We start from the raw sequence: 23643 nt of genomic DNA, 5'->3' as shown, positions 1-23643 counted from the left end.
GGGGGGATTTGCTCGAATATCTTTTTAAGTTAGAGGTTAAAACTTTTCCAAATAATTTTGTTTTAGATGGCCTATATAAAGGACACAGAATTAGGGGTTTTTTTTGGTGACCCAAACTGAACTTCTTTTTCTCTGAACAGGTGAGTTTAACCCATTTAAATTTATGGATACGACATTTTTTTGTTCACACTCTACCATTTTATGTTATCTTTTCTGTATCTGTAGTTTTTGTTTCTTTTTTGTTTGTTTTGTTTTAAGTAGTTCACTACATGGTCTTTTTGACTTTTTCCTAAGTGTTAGTTCTTATATTTAGGAAGTTTTATGTTTTTGTTTTAGTAGCTAACTATGTAATTACATTATAGAATACCTTTAGTTCTCTATTTTCAACACTATTTATTAAGCTATCATGAACAATGATAAAATCGGTATATTTCTTTATTCTTCCCCTTCCCTTTCTTTAATCATAATTTTTTTTAAATTCAAAAGGTAGATAATATTGATGATACTAACAGCAAATACAGAGGTGGGCATAGAGTTAGTATATAGCTTTAATATATTTTTTGGAAAAGTAAGAAATCAAACCATGTCATAGTCCAATTGGCTTCAAGGTGGGAAATGCCACTACGCTTTTTTAAAATGTCACTTTTATTAAGGCGTAATTTACACGAGTAATAAAACTCATTCTTTTTGGCTTTTTTGGTGTATAATTCTATGTGATTTGATAAACACATACGGTCATGTAATCACCACCACAATCGAGATATAGACATAATCTCTCACCACAAGCCTTACCACTAAATTTTAATAATCAACAGTATTCTTTTAATATTAACTCTGTACTGCTAAAATGTGCTTACAATTCTATTACTTGATTTGTCAGCTTTAAATGAGAGTCCAGGAATTCCTGCTATTAAAGATAATGCAACTCAAGTATATACACTTCTTCCCACCTGCCCCCTGCGTTCTCTTCCCAATTTTTGTAAAATGTAGTATTTGACATTGTTAGGATATAAAATATTTACATTCTATGTAGTCATTCTAAAACATACATTTGTTTTTGTCTTAATTCCTGTTGTAAAAATATGCTTAGGTCATAGCACATCATTCTTTTCCCCCCAATTTTTATTTTAAATGCCAGCCAGCTAACATACAATGCAATATTAGTTTCAGGTATAGAATTTAGTGATTTATCACTTACATACAACACCCTGTGCTCATCACAAGTGCCCCTCCTTATACCCATTAGGTATTTAACCCATGCCCTTGCCCACAGCAAATCATTGTCTTAGTTTTCCTCTTTATCTATAAGCTAGCTGAATATAAAACACTACAGTTCCTGAACACAACTAGTGCTTTGTAAATCTTAGCTAAAAATAGTAGAAGCAATTTTTAGTAAATACATTTTCATTAATTTTATAAGATTATTTTTATTAGTAGTAATAGCAGTAAATGAATACCTCCAAAATACTACAGAATTTGCTTGGTGATAACAGGGAGAAGAAATACTCTGGCTGACTGTGTTTTATAAAGGACTTACTCCATACCACTGTATATATAGTGAGACATATATTGAACCTAAATTCATGGAAAAATATCAATTGTGGTCCCCTCATGCTTACATGAATCTTTAATATTTTCCCTCTCTCATAATTCAATCATTCTTTCTAAAATCATTGCACTAGTTGCTTAGTAAATCTTTCTTTCAGAAAAACATAAAGAAAAATTTGCTTTATTACAGAAGAACGAGCACCTAGATGATTGGGGATAGTCAGGCATACTCAGACACAAAATAAGCTAAATAGTCTACTTCACATTACTCATTCCTGACTTTGCCTTCTTTTCTCTTAATTCTGTTAACAAGCAACATTCAATAGCACTGCCTAGGCAGTTAAATGCTGACCTCTCTTCAATATGCCTCCAGATTACCTCAGTGCTAATATTAGCTGCATAAAAATATGAAAAGAACTAGACTTAGGAGCCTCCACTTCATCCCTGATGATGGGAAATACTCTGCTACTGATTCATCAACTATAACCTCATTATTTTCATGCTGTAAGTTCTTAATGAATTTCATCGAGAGTTCAATTTAAATGTATTAAGTTGCTGTCAGTCCTTCAGTAAGATCAATGAATACCATTCAGGGAGGTATGGAAACAGTTCCCTGAATCTTCCCTAGAACTTCAAGGCAAGAATCAGATTCAATAAAGTGCATTTTCGTAGAGAAACAAAAAGGGATGCTGAAAAGAACACAAATATTGGAATTGGCAGATCTCAGTTTTTAAAATAAATAGTCAAGGCTTGACCACTTAATATGTGTCCTCTAGGACACCTCTGTTTCTAAAATTCAAGGGGCTGTTGTGAGGATTATACGTGTAATAATATAAATAAAAGTATAGTATTTGGCAGCTAGCAGACAATCAACAAATGGTAGATAACATTAGTTTCAGTCATTAAGTATAACAGTCATTTTAAAAAAGCCACTGCAACTATAGAAAGATATAGCCAATTTTCGTAGGGTAAAGTATATCTAAAAATTCTGGCTAGATTCATGTCAGAGATCAGGAGTACACCTTGAAATATTTGCAGAAAATATAGTGATAAAATAAATGAAAGTATTTTTGAAAAAGAAAGGCAAACCATTTAAAAGCTATTATAAAAGAATTCTATTATACTGGAGAATTTTCTGTGCTTTATGTTTTGGCCTCACTGATTTTTATTGTACCGTAATTGCCAAAGTGATTTCACAGAATATGGATGGGCAGGAGGCATAACTATGATCAAGTGCTTTATGTCACTAGTTCAAAATGTCCAATTTTCATCTACTTTTTTACAAAATAACTTTTTAGATTTTACATTTTATTTATCTATTTGAGACAGAGAGAGAGGCAGAGGGAGAGGGAGAAGCAAACTCTTCACTGAGCAGGGTTCGATCCCAGGATCCTGAGACCATGACCTGAGCTGAAGGCATATGCTTAACCAACTGAACCACCCAGGCACCCCTTCCTTTACGTAACAATTTTACCAACTGTCCTCTGACCATGGAAACCATTTGTTGATCTTGAAGCTTTGAGAAAGTAAAAGTTTAGGGAGAAGGGAATGATGGGAGACATGCTATTCAATTCAGTTGTAATGATTTGATTCAGTAAACTCATGATGATCTACCTACATTCCAGGAGCAGCAGAGCTTGTGCAAGGATCAGAGATGGACAAGACATAATCCCTGCCCTGAAAAGGACTGTTTGTATAAAACTGTTCATAGCAGAAGGCTTATAAAAACACAATCTCACTTAGAGTATACAGAATTAATATGAGAGAGCTTTCCAAATTTACTGGGATCCAATAAAAATACTGATAAAAATGCAATATATACAGTATAAAAATATTGACTGGGTATGCTGCACTTTATAAACTTAGTAGAGACCAGTCACTTTTTAAATGTTCTCATTAAATCACAGAGATGACACGTTTATACATTTAGTGAAGTCATGGAAAATCTCCCAGTAAAGTAGGTAATTTCCAACCTAGTATGAAATCCTCTATTGGAAAAAAACAAAAACAAAAACTAAATGCCATAAAGATTAAAAATCAAAAGGAGTTTCTGGTTAGATTTTGATTTCAACATCAAACAGCTTCCAAAGCTAGTCCTACCACTAGTATTTTTATAAAAGGCATTCTCAAGAATACCATTAACTTGGAGTGCTGCATATCTTCTATAATGTTCTACTATCGACAGTATAGTAAACGACTGTCTTCAAGCTTCATCTAATGGAAACATCTTTCATTTCTATTGGAAACTTTCTCAGTCATGCATAGTTTATTTGAAATCCAAAGGTTCACTTGATTCTGCCAGACTACAATTACATTATTAAAACTAGAATTTTTACTCACCCGATCCTCCTTTTGCCAAGTATTTGTTCTTTGCATAAAGGACAGAATCTAACATAGACTCAAAAAGAAGAAAATAGCCCTGTATAAAATACAAAAAAAAAAAAAGGATTTTAGAAATGTATAGTCAATATCCTCATAAGTATATCAACTTAAATATCTGGGCTACTCTTTTTATGAAAGATGTGTTTTTTGTCTCTGCCATAAAATTTTCTGTGAAGTTTGCAATTACTTTTTGCATTAAATTCTCCAAGTACATTTAAAAAATCAGGACAGCGAAGTTTATTACGGTCGAATGTACTGAACCTTCTTAATCTGTGCTTCCACTTTCTAGACCATTGCTTCTTCCTCATTAAAAAGAAAATCTGAGACAGAAATTGTTAATGTACCTCTAACTCCCTGGAATATCGCAATATTAATCCAGGCAGTGGTTCTCAACCAGATTTTTGTCTCCTGGAGGACATCTGACAATGTCTAGTGCCATTCTGATTGTCACAACTCAGGGGGTAAGGAAGGGTGCTACTGGCATCTAGAAAGGTAAAGCCAAGAAATGCTGATAAACACAATACAATGCATAGGAAGCCCCACAACAACAAATGATCCAGCCCCCAAAGTTGACAGAGCTAAGGTTAAGAAAGCCTAGTCTAGAATAGCATTTCCCAAAGAGCTTCCCTCCAAATGACTTTCTCTTTTGTTTAAAAAAAAGAAAAAAAGGAAGGGAGGGAATCTTTAAGAAACACCAGATGCTTTACTGTCATCTTGAGATTCATAATGCAAATTAGCAAATTAATAGTTCTGGGAAGTGTCATGGTAAAGAGGACTACTGAACATATTTTTTTTAAAAAAAGATCTTATTTATTTATTCGACAGAGATAGAGACAGCCAGCAGGGGGAGTGGGAGAGGAAGAAGCAGGCTCATAGCGGAAGAGCCCGATGTGGGGCTCGATCCCAGAACGCCAGGATCACGCCCTGAGCCGAAGGTAGATGCTTAACTGCTGTGCCACCCAGGCGCCCCTGAACATATCTTAACTAGGTGTTACCTTTTGACTAAAAACTTTTTTTTCCCCCTATTTTATACCTTTCAACACCTTGCACAACTAGGGTTCTATGTTCATGAAATACAGCCCTGGAGTACTCCATTTTAGAAACCAGTAATGAATCCTCTAACAAGAAAGGATAATCACAGCACAGGTGAAAAGAAAATTTACCACTACTGGTATCATGTGTAAAGGATCAATGACAGCTTGAGTCAGTCTTTCTCATTCTAGAGTCTACCCCACAACTACCCAGAGCAGCAGGAAGAGTCAAGTGCTCAGCACAGTGCTTAGCACATAAAACACTGTCTTACTGCTTAGAGTAAGCCAACATGAATTCTGCCCTAATGACAGCATTCTAAATAAAAACTGTTCTCACTTACTCATTTGTTCTGTGCACAAATAACTGACAGGATAAATGCAATACTCTAACCACATGAGCAAAGACTTTTTAAAGGGGTCTCTAGAACAGGAAAAACTTCCAAACTTGGGATGCATAATCTTCACAAGAGATTATCATTATTTTTAAAGCTTTTATTTATTTATTTGAGAGGGAGAGAGAAAGAGCGAAAGAGCGTGAGGGGGAAGGGTCAGAGGGAGAAGCAGGCTCTCAGCTGAGCAAGGAGCCTGATGCTGGGCTCTATCCCAGGACCCCAGGATCATGACCTGAGCCGAAGTCAGTCGCTTAACCAACTGAGCCACCCAGGCGCTCCAAATCTTCACAAGAGATTTACAGCACATTTAAATTTATAGAAAATGCAGCTCACAAGCCTGAATCACTTAAAAAAAAACCTAACTGGACTGCAACTAGCAACTCTACATTGATGTTTACCCACTCCCAGCAACATACCAATTCACTGAGAAGAAAATACTTGCCTACAAAAGAAAGAGCGACAAAACCTTTTATTAATTTGTTTACATTAGGAAAATTAAGGATTTGGTGGAAACTGTTCTTTTGGTTAGAGTATCTCAGTAATATGTCTAACTCTTACAAGTTTGTTCACTATTAATATCATCTGTGTATTCAAAGAACAAGGAACTTTTGAAAGTCAACTAAGAAATCTTTATCAATCTGACATAATTATCATGCAGATCTATGCACACACTTGCTTATAAATAAGCATTCACCTGTTGATTAAAGCGAATTTTAATTGATGCCAAGGAATTATTAAAAGAGCAGTCTTCTATTTACCTTCTATTACTTCTTTTTTCAGACCAGTGCACATAAAAAGGAAAAAGATCAGCTGCTAAAACATGTTTATAGGTTGGGGAAAAAACAGTCCCTATTTGCAAGATTACCGCATGTTAAAACATTAAAATAAAATAAATTCATATTTTGATACAAAATAAGTATTCATTATAGTCAAGTCTTTTTTGGAAGGGAGCAAAAAAATTAGTTTGCCATTGATTTGGCACTGTGTCAAACTGTTTCTATTATTAACTTTCAAAGTAATTGGCAAAAATCTAAGTTATTTTGCTTCCTATGTCCAAACTGTCTTATTTCCATGTACTACAAATAAACCAAAGTCTTTTCCATCAGTAACTGAAAGTAGTTCCTTCTAACAACATACTTATTTATTGGATATATGATGAAGTTATTATTAGGCATCCATCAGAGATTAAATCGTGGCATATTTTAAACTGGTGTAGAATGGGGCTAACATGGATAGAAGCAGAGGGCTAACGCAAGTCTTTCTTCTTTCATCTTTCCCCGTTTTTATCCCCCTTTTCTCTCTTCATTAGTGTAGAATTAAAACAGTATCCTGTATCTGTAATTTTCCACTTCGGTATCCAAGTATTGCTTATCTAAGTATATGATGAGGCTTCTATTCTGTCAAAGTAGTTTATAAACTTTAAGACTAGCTGAACTAGTAAATCAACACACAAGCATTCCTTCGAACCAAGAATAGATTCACATTTCTTCACATTTAGAGTCAGTGAAGACTGACAATTTTATTTGTCATTCTTTTCACTCAGCAGTCAGATTTCTGTTCAACTATTACCTCCTCAAAAGGGATTTTCTGATGTCTTCACATAAAATATCTTTTTACTCTATCTAGCTCCATTTCTCTACCCTACTTTGTATTTCATTGTGGCACTCATGAATTAAAATATGGTTTATTTTTGTGTTTAACTCCTGACTAAAATGTAAGCTCCAAGAGGAGCAAGGACTTTATCTATATTGTTTGAAGCTATATTCCTGAAGGCTACAAATGTGGCTGGTAGACAGCAGCAACTCAGTAAGAAATTACTGAATGAATAAAAGAGTTACTAATATCATACATCATTATGTTTGTTAAAAATGAAACAGTACCTGCTTTTTGTTATTTTTCTGGTACAAAATAAAACTGGTTATTTTAAGAACGTTTTTTCTTTTTTAAAGTAGGTTCTATGCCCAGCATGAAGCCCAACACGGTACCTGAACTCACAACCCTGGGAACAAGACCTGAGCTGAGATCAAGAGTTGGATGCTTAACTGACTGGGCCGCCCGGGCACCCCTAAAATTGGTTATTTTTAAATGCTGTTTTGCTTTCTAAAATTAAAATTCTCAAACAGTAGAGATAATTGTTGAATTTTATTGTATTAAGTACCTTCATAAGGATTAACTTATTTAATTCTTCCCTAAAGCATATTTTATTGTTATTTCCATTTAACTGATGAGGAAATCAAGGCTTACAAATGTTAAATAACTTAAAACCATAGGACTTAAAAAACTGCTTATCGTCACAGAAAAAATAGTTGAATGACCCAGAATTTGAACCTTGGTCTAACTACAGAGTCACGTTCTGAATAACTATTCCATGTTGCTTCTTACATTGATTTACCTAATTGAAAATAAGATTTAGTGTTTGTATTATATTATACTACCTTTGTAATTAAGGACTCAAGTGTTCTGAAATGAAAAATTTCCCATAAAGCATATTAAACAAGATTAGAATTTATAATAGGTATATGATATATAATATGTCAGAGTGATAACTTCGTTGGCAACTGGCTCTTAGCCACTGTCCATTATGAAAATTATCAGTTTAGAAAATCAATGCAAATATTAGAATATATGTAGAACCAGTATATGACATCTGTGAGATAAATTAATATATCTAAGCTTTAAATATTAGTGGATGAAAAGATTCATATATGTATGGCTAACTGCTGTCCTTTCTCTCAACTTTCCACTTTGCTAAACTTCATTTTACTATAGGCTCCCTACATGATAGAATAGCCTTTAATTTCCTGGGAACTGTCCTTGGTTCTGAACCAAGTCATTTATTACTGATATCAGAAGGCGCTGCTCCAAATGCCCGGCTCATCTGCAGTGTAATTCAGACTGTAATTTCACAGGCTGCTGCCTCACCTGTAGGGGTGCCATCTGGAAGAGAATTATACCCAATATTTTCTCCCATGATGCTCATGGGGCACTCTTCTTTCCAAAGTGACATTTACTTTTCAAAATTAAAATTTGCATTTACACTTCAAAAATTAATTACTACAAAAGAAACACATTGGATTAAATCTGGGACTAAGATATTAACATCATTGAAATGGGAACCTTATTTTTAAAATGTTCATATCTTCTTAGAATAAATTAATGATAAAAGAAACTTGTGATATCTTCAGTATAAGGTATTCTCTTAATTTTTTTAGCGCAAATAACTAAGTTATTGTTAGGCAGAATTAATTATTAAAAAAAAAAGAAAGGCAGGGGAGAGTTACAGATAAAATAAAGAGTTAATCTGTAGAAAGTCTGGTGACAAATAATAATTGAATTTATCTAAAGATAAAAATAAAAGATTACTTTTAACAAGTAAACAAGGCTATAAAATCTAAACCCAATTTTTGGTATATTTCTGAAGCATAATAAATATTTCATGACACTTTTTTCCAATACTATTCTCAATTCTGAAAAATTCACTGTAGACAGAACTGTTATCCAATGTAATTGGGACTACTAGTTGGTTGTTAATTGAAAACAATACATTTTAAGAAAGAAACACAAATGTAGATTTGTTTACTAATACTCTTTGAGGGCAAATCTATGAGTCAGGATCTTCACAATCTTCCTTGCATAAACTACACTCATAACGGGTTGTAAGTAATTTCCAGTTTGGGTTATTTTAAAATAGAAAAAAGAATCTAAGGGTACCTTGCCAAGTGGAGAATCTCTGAATTCTGTAATTTCCACCTTCCCACTTCTATTCTGTCACAATCGTTTTACTCACTACTTTATTCAACAGGAATCTTCTTCACAGTCTTCCTCATCAGTTTATGTTAATATTAACTGATATTATATAAAGAAGCAGGGAAAACAATAAGCTCTTGGTAAACCTATAATACAATCAATAGGAGCAAAACAGGAGCGGCATACTGAAGGTAATTTATCAGCTTTAAGTGTTCAGTTAGCCATGGAATCTAGCACGTTATACAGAAAGAATGCAGAACATCATTAATTTGCTGAATTAAATGAAGACTGGTTAAAGAAATGTCTATTGTATATCTGTGTGACAAAATACATTCTTAATGATGATACCTTTTAAGGAAAATCTTCCTCAATGTCCCATACTAGGTCAGGTGGGCTTTACAATATGATCTCATTTAGGAGTTGAGTTATTATCAATGCTTAGAAACGACAACTTTAAAGCAGGATTTCTTAACCTTGGCACTATCGACATTTTGGGCCAGATAATATTTTATTGTAGAGGCAATCCTGTCCATTGTATGATGTTTAGTAGTACCCCTGCCAAAGGCCACCAGCACTCTCCTCCTGTCTCTCTCCCTCCCCAACACCCCCACCTGCTGTAAAAACCTAAGATGTTTCCAGACATTTCCCAATGCCCAAATATCCCCAGGTGGGCAAAACTGGATACCCTTCACCACTGAGAACCACTGCTCTAGAGATTATCTATAAAGTAATTAGATAAGCACTTTCTCCTAATCTACAGTGCTCTCTGCTAAAAATGTACCAAACCCAAGTTTTTACAGGATATAATGTAACCTCTACTTATCTCACCCTTACGTTTATAAGAGCCTTACACAATGAATACCTGAATTGTAAAGTTTTCTCAATGATTCCCCAGTCTATCCCTTGATTCTTTCAATTTTCAATGATTCCCCAGTCTATCCCTTGACTCTTTCCATTTAAAATGTGCTAAAGCTAATGAAATTATCACAAATATGATGATGAAGATACTGAGATTTTTAAAACTGTGTAAAATCCTTTTGGGTAAGGTAGTTTCCTTTCTGACAGCTCTACAATGACTGATACAGATCTCACACTTACACACTTGGCAAATGCAAGATGGCTGATGATATCAAGCAACAAGAATATCTGTATGTTTTGCATTTACTCTACAATGGGTAGGAAAAATAATATTTTGAACATGTATATGTACACACACACACACACACACACACAAAGACATCTTTTCAATGTTTTATGTATTTAGCTAAGAAACTTCTTGAAGCAGAATTTCTGGATTAAAGGACATGTACATTTAAGATTTTGCTCTGTGTCATCAACCTGCTCCAGAAAGACTGACAATTTTTATTCCCACAACTGTCTAAGGGAATTAAAGATATATATAAGTTTGTGGAGAATACTTTCATGTTCTGGGGTGGGGTGGGAGTATGAACTATAAAAAAAAGACCAATAAGTTTGACTAGATTAAAATTCAGAACCTCTGTTGATCAAAAAATATAAAAAGAATTAAAAAGTCAGAGTTTGTAAAGATATCAAACACACACATATCTTTACTTCCCACTAATCATTAAGAAAAAAACAGGTAATCCAAAGGAAAATAGACAAAGAATTATATACAATTACTTCACAAAACAGGAACTCCAAAGAGCCAATAATCACAAATAGAAATGGTGAACTTCATTAGTAATTCAAACACAAATAGAAAGTACTACTGACTAGCAGAGAGGCAATAATTACAAAGTCATACAATGTCCAGTGTTGACAAGTCTATGGAACAATAAAATTTTTTTTTACTACTTCAGAAAAGTTTGGCATCATCTAGCAGTGCAGAAGAGCAGCACACCCTGTTATCTGGCAATCTACTTCTAAATATACATGTAGAAAAGCACACTTGAGTGTAATGGCATATGTGTACCTGTATACACCAGCACTATTATTTGTCATGGTGAAAAAACTGGAAATGATCCAGTGTCCACCAACTGTGGAATAACAAACACACTGTTATATAGTCACACAACAGAATATACAGAAATGAAAATGTACAAATTATCTATACTGGCAATATTGATGAATGTTATAAACATGACTTAGTGAAGAAAGCAAAAAGCTATTTTTAATACAAAAACATACTATGTTTTGATTCCATTTACATAAATCTCAAAAACTGGAAAATATAAACTACACTGATTTGGAATGTAAATCTAAGTGCCAAAAACATAAAGAAAGCAAGTAAATGATTACCACAGAGGTAGGAGAGTGGTAACCTCTCTGGGGTGGAAAAGAAGTTGTAACAGATACAATTAAAAGATAAAAAGATATTTTAAAATATTTCAAAAGATATGTAAGAAAGACATTTGAAGATGAAATTGGTATATAAATATATCTGAAGAAAATTGAAAACATACTTGGCAGCTGCTTTCTATATTCTGATCTAATGATTATACCAGTGTTCGTTATGTAACTATTTCTTACACTGTGTAAGTTTATGCTATCTTCTGTGCATGTTGTATTTCACAACTTATTAAAAGGAAGATTTTATGACTAGTTATATAATATGCAATAGTCTGGGAGAAGCCAAAAGGAATACACACTCAAATCTGTTTATAAATGTTAAATGTGTCTGGAATAGTACAAATTAATTAGAAAAATGCTAAATTAAACTAAAGGACCAAATTTAATAGGGACAGAGAACAATACTTCACAATGATAAAGAAGCCAAACTTTATCAATAATACACAACAATTCTAATGTGTATGCATCTAAAAACTACATAAAAATATCTGAAGCAAAAACTGACAGAAGTGAAAAGAGAAACAACTCCTGAACTATATGTAGAAACTGCATTATTCTTCTTTTAAGTAGCTAACAGAACAGATAGACTTAAAGTAATAAGCATTTATAAGATCTGAATCATACTATCAACCAACTTGACCCAACTGACAATTATACAACAGTCCATTCAACAACAGCAGAATACACATTCATTTAAATAAATGTGGAACATTCAACAAAACAGACCATATTCTGGGCCATAAAGCAAGTCTGAACAAATTTAATGTAATGATAACATACATAGCATGTCCTCTGATATCAACCAAATTAAATAACAAATCAGTAACAGAAAGAAAACTAAAAAATTTCCAAATGTTTAGAAATTAAACAACATACTTCTAAATAATTCATTCATCAAAGCAGAGATCACAGGGTAATAGTTTGAGTTGAACAAAAAATCTGCGGGATACAGCTACAGTAGTCATAATGGGAAATTCATAGATTTAAAAGAGATGAAAGAAGGAAGTTGTAGAACAATATGCAGAATATGCTTACTCTACACTAAATATAAGAATGGGGCTTGTCATCTATTTTGTTCACTGTTTTATCCTTCCTAGAACAGTGTCAGGCCCATAAGCAGCCACAAAGTATTTGTTAAAGAAATGAATGAATGTGCCAAGAGGTAGAGATATATTATAATAAGTTATAAGAAGGATACACTAGAAATTGGTAACAGACTTTGTTGAGGGATTCAGTGTGGGTCCTGAGTGGTAGGGTAAAGATAAGATGAAATTTGTAACTTCTGTGTATTATATAGTCAAAAAGCAATAATAAACTTTACATATGTATAACAAATATTTGTCAGAGCAGCTATTTCACTCTTACTTCACTTGATTGTTACCTTCCATGCAAGAAGAATGAAAATAACGGTAGTAGCTACCATTTATTACTCAATTATTATATGCTTGCTACTCTCCTGCAAGACTACTTCCTTCCTCTTCTTATACCTTACAACATATAGTTCTCACTTTTTCGTGCCATGGACTTCTGGAGAACATAACACAGGAGATAATTCCTTCTGCATACTCTTCTGAAGTTTGAAAAACTCCTCTATCATTTTGAAAGTCTTTCCCCCACTAGATGGCACTCTTACTTAACAAACAAGCAAATGGTCCATTAAGCAAGCCTATGGAAGGCAAAACTGGAGGTGCCTAGGTGGCTCAATCAGCTGACCCTCTGACTCTTGGCTTCAGCTCAGGTCATGATCTCAGTGTTGTGAGACAGAACCCCACAGCAGGCTCTGCACTCAGTGGGGAGTCTGCTTGAAATTCTTTCCCTCACCCTCTTCTGCCCCTCTCCCTGCTCACGTGCTCCCCCCGCAAAGATAAATAAATTAAAAAAAAAAAAAAAGGCAAAACTGAATCTTCCAAGATCTTTCCAAATGCACATATGGGTAACTCCAGAGTTACAGAAATGGTTTCCAAGGATAAGGGTATGAAATGCAGTATTAATTTTCACTTTTTAAAAAGGTTTTATTTAGGGGCGCCTAGGTGGCTCAGTCGTTAAGTGTCTGCCTTCAGCTCAGGGCATGATCCCGGTGTTCTGGGATCGAGCCCCACATCAGGCTCCTCTGCTGGAAGCCTGCTTCTTCCTCTCCCATTCCCCCTGCCGTGTTCCCTCTCTCGCTGGCTGTCTCTATCTCTGTTAAATCAATCAATCAATCAATCAATCAATCAATCTTTAAAAAAAATTTAAAAAAAAAATAAAAAGGTTTTATTTACCCAATGTGGGGTTCAAACTCACAACCCTGAAATCGAGAGTTGCATGCTCTATCAACTGAGCCAGTCAAGTGCCCCAGTGAATATTAATTTTTAAAAGTGTTCCCAATCCCCATACCAGTTGAAAAAAAATAATTATAATTGGATATTCTACTTTAAAAATTACAACTAAAGTATTAGCTACTACTTTTGTTAAAGAGAATTATATCAGAGTAATATACATGTATATACATAACAATATATAAAGTATACTAACTTTTGTATAACACCAGACTGAAAATATAAATACATACATACATACATACATACCTAATATTTTTAAATAAGTCAAAAGCTTAAAAAAAGGTTATCTATTCACTAAGGGACAAAATAAATGGAATCACATCATTTCTTCATAATTAAAACACAAAATTAAACTAAATAAAGGAAAAAGCAAAATGTCCCAAAATGAAGAACAAGGAAATAAATAAATCTGATTGTATGTCACGTTGGTTACCTAACCAGCGAAAATAATTATTCCAAATGACCTTCAAACACAGTAGCTAGACTGTACACTTCCCAGGAGATATATTCTAGAACAAAAGAAACTACAAAGAAATCTTCAAGTGCACGTAGAAGCCTTACTGTTAGTAATAAAGGTGGTATAAAATTTGTGAAACTACAATAGGCAATTGCATGATAAAGTCAATAAGTAATTAGCATCATCTTAGAAATCAAGATTTTCTGTATGGAAGAAACACAAGAAAAAATTAAAAACTTTAAAAATTCCATAATCTTAATTTGGAAAAATCAGTAAAAAATCATAATTTTTCATATTAAAAAAGTAGCTACATCTGTCCACTAAAATAAACATAAACAAGCAATGACACTGCAATGAAAATTCATTACTCTGAAAATGGCAAATAGAAAATCCTGAGATTTTATCCTATTTTTCCCATTCAAACTATTGTTCATAATCAAATATTTGATGAGAGAAAGTATTTTCAGAATAATTTCAGCTAACAGAGAATAAATGGTACAGGCAGAGTATCATAATTTGCCAACTTTTAATGAAATAATGAATCCAAAAAATCATTTCCAATGGCTTCTGAAACCATTAGGTAGGTTTATAATGAATAGATTAGGCTGATAGCTCCAAAAGCCCCTGATCAACCTTAACATAATAGACAAACAGACATTGAGTCCCTTGATTCAATGCACCTGAAACTAACCACCACTGCCCTCCATGAAGTATTCTCGGCTGGGGGGCGGGAGGGGGGGACGACAAACAACTTCAATTTATTAAACCTCTATTTCTGGACCCCATATTTCTGGTTTACAAGAAATACAAGGAATAGAAAAACATGTTAAGTGACACCATAAGGATGCAATCATCAAAATCTAGAATTAAAAAATTCTACAGGACAACTGACACAGTTTCTTCAAAGAATGGCAAGGAAAAAAAGGGAGGAGGTAAACGTACAGACTATAGATTTTAGACCTGATAGCAAAAGCATGATCCATAAAAATAAAAACTGATAAGTTGGACTTCATCAAAATTAAAAATTTTTGCTCTGTTAAGTGGACTGGCTATAGACTGGAAAAAATATTTGCAAACCACATATCCAATTAAGAACTAGTAAAAAAGAACTATCAAACTCAGCAGTAAATAAATAATCCAATTAGAAAATGAGCAAAAGACACAGACATTTTACTGAAGAAAAGATACAGAAGGCATATATGCATATGAAAAGATGTTTAACATCATTAACCATTAGGGAAATACAAATTAAAATCACAATTAGATATCACTATACACCTATCAGAATGGCTTCAATAAAAAACAGTGACAATATACAATGTTGCCAAGAATGTAGATAGATGTTGCCACTGGAACAGTCACACATTGCTGTAAGAATATAAAATGGTACAGCCCTTCTGGAAAACAGTTTGGCAGTTTCTTACGGAACTAAACATGCAATTACCATATGACTAGCTATTGTACTCTTGGGCATATATCTGAGAGAAATGAAAACTTATGTTCACACAAAATTATATATACAAATGTTCATACAGCTTTATTTGTAATAGCCCCAAACTAGATATTCTTCAAAAGTTAAATGGTTAAAACAACTTTGGTATATCCATACCAACTTTGGAATACTACTTAGAAATAAGGGAGAGACTATAGATATGTACAATAATTTAGATGAATCTCCAGGGAATTAAGCTAAGTGAAAAAAGCCAACCCAGAAAGGTCACATACCATACAATTCCATTATTGTACAGTATGTGTACACATATTGCCAGAAGTTAAGGCTTGGGAATAGAAGAGGGAGGTGGGTGTGGCCATAAAAGGATAACAGGAGGGTTCCTTGTAGTGATGGAAATGTTCTGTATCCAATGGTATGAATATCAGTATCCTAGTTGTGCTCTTGCACCACAGATTTTCAAGATGTTATCTTGAAAGAAACTGGGTAAAGAGAACAAGGCATTTCTCTGTATTATTTCTTACCACTACATGTGATACAATCTACAATTATCTCAAAATAAAAAGCTTAATTAAAAAAAGATTATGAGACAAATTAACAAATGCAACATGCAGACATAACTCAGATCCTGATTCAAACAAATCAGATGTAAAACAATATACAAAATTCATTAAGCAATCAGGGAAATGTGAACACAGACTATTAGGAATTTTTTTTGTCATATGGAATTGCAGCTATATCGGTAATTTTGTTAGGTTCAACGACATAATGAATAGAGGCATAATAAACATACATTTTTAAAGGTCCTCATCAGTTAAAAAAGATAGTAAAAAATATAATAGTGCAAAGATAAATAAAACAAAAATGGAAAATATTGATAATTGTTGAAGCTGGGTGATAGGTGCATAAGGTTCATTGAAACACTCGTTCTAAATTTTTTACATTGGAAATTTTCCCTAATAAAGTGTTTTTAAAAGTTAAAAAGAATGAATAAAGGTGGTCTGCATCTGTAAATGTCTCAGGTACACAGCAAAAAAAATGCCAAATTATTGGGGTAAAACCTAAGCACCAGAGTTTTCCACAGATAAAGTTCCTTAGAAAATATATAGCACAGTATCAAATAGTACTAAACACTCAAATAAACAAGCACCAAGCACCATGAATGAAGGCCAGTAGAAACAACAGTCAGCAAAAGCAGAACTGCAAAACTGTTGGATATTGTTTATGATTTCATGAGATTAAAAGAGGCTTGAAGATAAGAGTAACAAGCAAGTAACATTTTAAAAGAATGAAAGAGGATTCCTAGAAAAAAAAAAACTGAACTAAAACTCAATAGGTGAGTTTAACAGATAATTAGAAAAAGCTTCAGAAAAAATTAGTAAGTTGGTAGACTGAACAGAAGAAATTATCCAGAACACAGCCAAAAAAGTCAAAACAATAGAAAATATGAAGGTGTGTAAGAGGCATAGAAGATAGATAAGTCTATAAATATGTAACGGAAATTCTAGAAAGATTTATCAAACGAGATACAAAAACTCAAACAATAAAAGAATTCTGATAAACTTAATACATTAAATGTTAAGAATGTCTTATTCATCAAATCACATCAAAAAATAATGCAGTGACAAGCCATGGCTGCTAACAAACATAACTATAGGGAATCCATCAGTTGTATCCATCAAGACAAGCTAGGTTATCCTACATTAACAAACAGTATCCAAATCATCACTGAAAACAAAAAAGATTTATTTCTTACATTACAGGCTGACAAGAGTCATTGCTTATTGTAATTACTCAGGAGTCAGGCTGACAGAGGGTTCATATTAATACAAGCTTCCACAATAACTGATGCAGAGAAAGGGGATATGGCAAACTGTGTACTGGATGTTAAACATTCTGTCTGAATATGACTTTCACTGGCCCAAGTAAGTCATAGGGCCACATTTGACTTTGAAGGGAACAGAGAGTTAAATTCTAATATGTGCCCAGAAACCAGGAGATGCAGAAAATATGAGAAGAGCCCAGCAACAGATTGGCAACTAGAATAAATAAGGAACTCTCTCAGGAAAATAATAAAAAAACAAAAATCCCCAACAGAAATATAGCCAAAAGAAATTAACCGAAATTTTACAGAATGCCCAAATGAGCCATAAATGCACTGAATGTGAGAAATGTTAGTTCTTAAACATTATTAAGTATTTGAATTATGTACTCCCTCTCAAATTCTTATACAATTGCACTCTAGAATTTCCTTCTCTGGTTATGAACTAAACAAGGAAAAAAGAAACGACATCAAAACTGATATTCATAAGAAAAAAATGTAAAATGTGTGCTCTTCAGGGTTTAGTGGCTGTGCAATGAGGGTTCCTTAGAACACCTCGTCAGCTTATGTGGAGAACAATAGTGCCAGTGCCTTTGCTTTATTAATGGTAGATTACCTCTCAAATATGGTAATACTTGAGTGTTTCTTCTTTTAACAACAGCATAAAGGATAATAATTCAGGAAAAAAAGTAATACTTAGAACTATTTTTAAAAATCACTTCAATGTCAGGACGGCTGTGCAGCTCCATCAGTTAAGCATCTGCCTTCGGCTTAGGTCATGATCCCAGGGTCCTGGGATCGAGCCCCACATTGGACTCCTTCCTCAGCGGGAAGCCTGCTTCTCCCTCTGCCTGCCACGCTCCCCCTGCTTGTGTGCACTCTCTCTGACAAACAAACAAACAAAATCTTTAAAAAAATCACTTGAATGTGGGATTCAGCTAAATCAGTCCTTAGAAATACTAGCTTCAAATGCCAAATATTAGACAAAGAAAAGCTGTAAATCAATGATCTAAGCTTCCATTTCAATAAGCTAGAAAAGAACAGCAAATCAAACTACAGAGAGTAGAGGGAAATAATAGAGATTGAAGCGGAATCGATACAATAGAAAATAAATGTTGACAGAGAAAAATCAACAAGGGCACAATTTGGGTTCTTTGAAAAGATCATTAAGCGACAAACTTTAAGCAAAAACTGATCAAGACAAACTACATGTCATTCCCTAATAACGGAGACTAGATTAAGCCTTGGGTTTGTTTCTGTCACCTACTTTTATTGGATAGAAGCACAAATTAATAAAAGTAAGACTGAAGACTGAATTCCTGAGAAGCCTCACATTCACTCAACTTCATGTTACTTTAATTTGGGTATTCCCAAATAAATATTCTAGCATTAAAAATGGATAAAGGGAAGAGAATGGAAAATGGAGCAGACCAAATTGATGTGTCACCACTACTGAAAAATTTACCAAAATACATAATCTACCAAAAACAGGTCAGAAAAACACATTCATTCATAAGAACAGGTCAAAATTTACTGTAAGAAACTCCTGCCCTAATTCTCACTTCAACTAACTAAACGATGACTTCATAGTTCTGCCATCTAAATTTTGCCAATTTGGAGACTCTATTAAAGAAAATATAACATGTGAAAGATCTGTACCCCAAGAGAAGAAAACCTCAGAGGATAATTAGCTTCATCAAGCCCTTTTAAGTCAGTTTCAAAAAGCAGTGTACCTCATGGCTTCTTACCCTTGGCCCTTGAAGTATCTCGAATGACAAAAGAGAATGAATTGAAACTCCCAAGGAACTAGGAAGGACTCATTAAATCAGCCATGGAGGGCTCAAAACCTATGAAGGCTAATGTTTTATCTTAAAAAATTGTGAGAATTTTGCATTCCACGTCAAAGAAATACAAATAATGCTTTTTCCCTCCCAAATTTTCACACCATATCTAATCTGTTATTTTTCAAACACATGATTGGCAGGTTCTCTAAATCCAGGTTGAGATGTATATGAGCAAGTTTTCTTTATTACAAGTTGGTGGCATTTATATGATTACTCAATTCTTGTCAATCAAATATCTGTTCATGGATAATTATAATAATTACAACTAATTATAATAATTACAACTGTGCCAACTCAGTAACATAGGATAATCTAACTGTGTTTATATTAAACGCCCAAATGTCTGAAAATACAAGCTATAAATTTTAGGAGCTTTCTTTCACTCATAGGTAGAAGTAAACAGCATTAGTTCTTCTGCTTTAACAAAGGACTCACAAACCAAGGGGGATGCACTAAGAATGTTCTTCACCCAAGTGTTACTAGTCTTTACTTCATGTATATTACCATTTTCATATTTTACTTATTGAATAACCTAGTCAGGCAGCTCATTCATTAGTTACCAAGTGGTTAAAAGACTACACAACTTTCAAAACCAAATAGCTAACTACGGAGATTTTATTATGTGCAGAAACTGCTTCAAGAAATTTATATCCATTAATTTATTTAATCCTCATAAAAACCCTATGAAGTCAGTATTACTATTATCTTCATTTTATTAAAGGAAGAAACTGAGGCACGGACAAGTTCAGCAATATGCCCAAGGCAACAGACCTAAGCAGCAAAACAGGGCGAAGGGTAAGGCAGTCTGACTCCAGAGCAACATTTCTAACCTTGTCATATGTTACCTCCCTGACTCCATGTGCTGTACAGAAAATTATAAATAAGATCATATCTATGGCCAGTAAATTCTACATGGTAAAGTTCTCTTATGGTGTACATTCCCTCATCATTTGCTAATGCTAAGTCCTGTGATAGAATCTGGTCATACCAAGTAAATCCTGCCTCCCAGTCTCGGGAGAATGGAAAAAGGTATATTAACAATTAATTACAATGCACTGTAATCTGTGTTGTTAAAAACAGACCAGGAAAGGTCACCTATCCTCATGGCAGTTGGCTGAAATGGCATGGCTTCATTGTCAGACCAAACTGAAGACAACTAAAACATTTCAACATCCACCAGTTTAAAATGTGACCTATGACAGGCGTCATGGGCAGTTTGTGGATTGCTGATAAGCCAAATCACAAGCCATGTTGTTTTTTAAATGATATCTTGAAATGCTATTCATCAACAATAAAGAGTATTAAATATGAACGAAAGATATCTCATCATTGTGGATGTGGATATGAGCATGCATGTGTATTACACAGATAAACCTGTGCTAGTGAAGATGGGGTAGGAAAGTTAATTCTCAAATTTCAAGGATACATCCAAGAATATTTGAGTAAAGAGAAATTTTAGGTAGCTTTTGTGAAAAGCAAACCGAGATAGAAAAATTGCAACAAGGGACTTTAGACAATTTGAAAGTATGTCAGGAATGATCATGACAATGAAATATAAAGTTCACCTAATGTGTAATTCTGCTGATAATCCTGATGACAGAAAAGAACAAAGGTGCAAACAAGAATCATTGCTGGCAAGTGTATCATATGATGCCAGGATCTTATCTATGCATTTACAAGTAGGTCATGCTGAAAATATAGATGGAAAACACTAATACACCAAATGAGTCAATCTGGCTTAACTGGTCTGTAGCACAGAATTAGGGACAGTAACTTCGAACAGTTTTATCAGGTAATCAGAAATAAGATTCATAATGAATGGCTCTGTTAGTAGAGTAAAATATGAAAAATGAAAGGAGATACTCATAGCCATAAATACTAACATCTTATAGAGATTAAACTGATTGAACTCATATTTATTTATTTCAGTTATTTATTTAGTATTAGCTAATTTAGTATCAGTTATTTATTTAATACCAGTTATTTATTTAACTGATAACAATTTTACCAAATGGAAATTCCATTCAATAAAAATAAAAATGTAAAATTAAAGGAAAGCCTAAATCTGGAAATTCATAACTTTAAGAAGCAAGTCATGGCTTATTAAATAATATGCTAACAGCAATGATTTGGCTTTTAAAATTACATCCTTAACAACATCTTCCAAAATAAAGCAAATCTCATGAATAGCTGTAGACCAAAAAATAGATCTAGATTAAGATGGAATAGTTAGTGGACTATAGGGGAAGAAAACAGACGTACATCTCTGCAACATACGATACCTACATTGCTACAGTGCATTACAAGTCCATTAAACAGCTGAGTCCAGTTTTTATGCAGAGTATATTCTTTTTTTGTCCTTTCTTGTTGAAAATATTTTTAAAAGAAAAAAAATGTACGCTATGGCTTAACATTATGTTTTTCTAGATTTTTGTATCATTACTGCCTTATGTGTAAAAAAAAAAAAGCAAAGAGAGGATTCTTTGCAATATATTTTAGTTTTAAAATGCTGGTTCATGAAAATGTGGGTTTAAAATGGATTTAAAATATTCAGTCATTCACCACTTGCCCATCATTTCAGCCAAAGCAGGAGTATCTAGAAAATGTTGGATATATTTTAGAAAGCATACCTATTCCTCCTGTTTAATGAGGTATTGGGAATTTTCCAACTACTCAGCTCAGAAATCCTAGAAGTACCCAATTCAGAAGAGGACTTACAGGATTTAGAAAGTACTATAAATGTTATTGCCAATCCACAACGTCGACTCAAAACATTCCAACACAAGCCTATTTAAAAAGCTTAATGAAAATTTTATTAGGGAAATAAGGCTATCCAAAGTTGACTGCCTTAGAATAACTGCCATAAATTACAGTGTCTAATGTTCCACCTAACACATTTAACATAATCTGCTAGACTTCAATTCCACTGACGTCTGTAAGGAAAGGGAGACAGTAAGATAATGCAAACTCTTAAGTTATACCCTTGTGAAGAGGAATAGGAAAGTTCTTAGTTAACACTTCCTGAATACACTGATTTACCTCTCTTAGTGAAGGGCTTCTGAAAGCACCTTGGTTCCAAACAACTGGCTTTCATTCCAGGTTCCGGGGACTCAGAAGTATTTGTATTATAATGCCTTCCTAATAAAGGCAGAGATCACACCTGACCAGTCCTCCAAAATGAAAGGTACCCTTTACATCCATTATAGTCTAGGCGAACAGAAACCATAGGTCATGAAAATAGAGAAAAACGAATGCAGGAAGTTGCTTACAGAAAGGATAAAAGATACGGTAAGCGATCAAGAAGGGACTGAGACAACCAGACATCAGCAGACAGCAGGAAGGAACAACCATTCCTAGGCTAGAGAGACAAAAGGAAGGAGCACTGCTACAAGAGTTCAGGGCCAGAGTCACACAGTGGACACTGGAATTACGACAGACTTGTCCAATGGGAATTGGAGTCACAAAAGAAATAGCTTCTGCCAGCAGTACAGCTAGAGGCAAACAGAAGCGAAGAAATGCCCTGGCTTCTCCCTTTCTTAAATCTCCCATCAGTGTTTCCCTTTGGGTCTCCCAAACCCCATGGAAGATGGCTGTCCCTGCAGAGTTAGCTCTCCTTCAGTACAGAAACAGGCAGGAGAAGAGTGTAAAATGCACCTGAGGACAAATAAGCCCAAGACCCGCACAGCTTTTCAATAAAGTTCATATTGTAAGTGTGACGATCTCATAAATTCACTCAATCCAGCTAATTTCTTGTTATTATACCAACTGGCTCTAAGATTTCAATTGAATATTAGTACTTCTAGAGCATCTTTAAGATTTTGAAATGAAAATTCCTAGAACATCAATATCTAGAAGTGTAATTCTGCCAAGCAGGTCAAGAACTATCCAACTAACTATAATCAGATATGCAAAAACGTTCAACTGAGGTGACAGAAAGTTTAGTAAAGTCTGTCTCAGTTTGCTTATATCCTAATCTGGAGTAATTTAAGACATGCATTTTCCAAGAAAAGTAAAATGGTCCCTGGAGAAATGGGGATGCCAGCCAACACGTAGTATACACTATTTTAAATTACTGCTGAGCAAATGCCTCAAATGTGCTTTCTCCAAAGCACCTTTTTGTAGTCCTTAAAAAGATGCTAGATTTTTAATTTTATGTAACTAAGTCCACACCTTTTCACCCAATTCACAAAAGAAATCAGAGTGCTGATACAAATTCTTTGGTGTAAGAAAAGTAACGACATTGTGATTAAAAATTATTAAAAGCCAACCCTACCGTAAGAAAATCAACACACTCTATCATGTACAAGTGTAACTGCTAACAACAGTGAATGTCACCAGC

General features: G+C 34.0%; 1 protein-coding gene across 3 annotated transcripts in view; it reads right to left on the bottom strand.

Moving 5' to 3' along the window:
• Positions 1-23643, bottom strand: part of PRMT3 (protein arginine methyltransferase 3) — a 124363-nt gene that overhangs the window by 56549 nt on the left and 44171 nt on the right. For all 3 annotated transcript variants that reach the window (XM_040638897.1, XM_040638898.1, XM_040638899.1), the window contains one exon: positions 3889-3967. In XM_040638897.1, coding sequence (XP_040494831.1) covers positions 3889-3967 — 79 coding nt within the window. The remainder of the gene's footprint in view (positions 1-3888; positions 3968-23643) is intronic.

This window comes from Ursus maritimus, unplaced genomic scaffold (genome assembly GCF_017311325.1).
Source record: "Ursus maritimus isolate PB19 unplaced genomic scaffold, ASM1731132v1 scaffold_23, whole genome shotgun sequence".
Lineage (NCBI taxonomy): Eukaryota > Metazoa > Chordata > Mammalia > Carnivora > Ursidae > Ursus > Ursus maritimus.
This window is presented reverse-complemented; position numbering and strand designations above follow the sequence as displayed.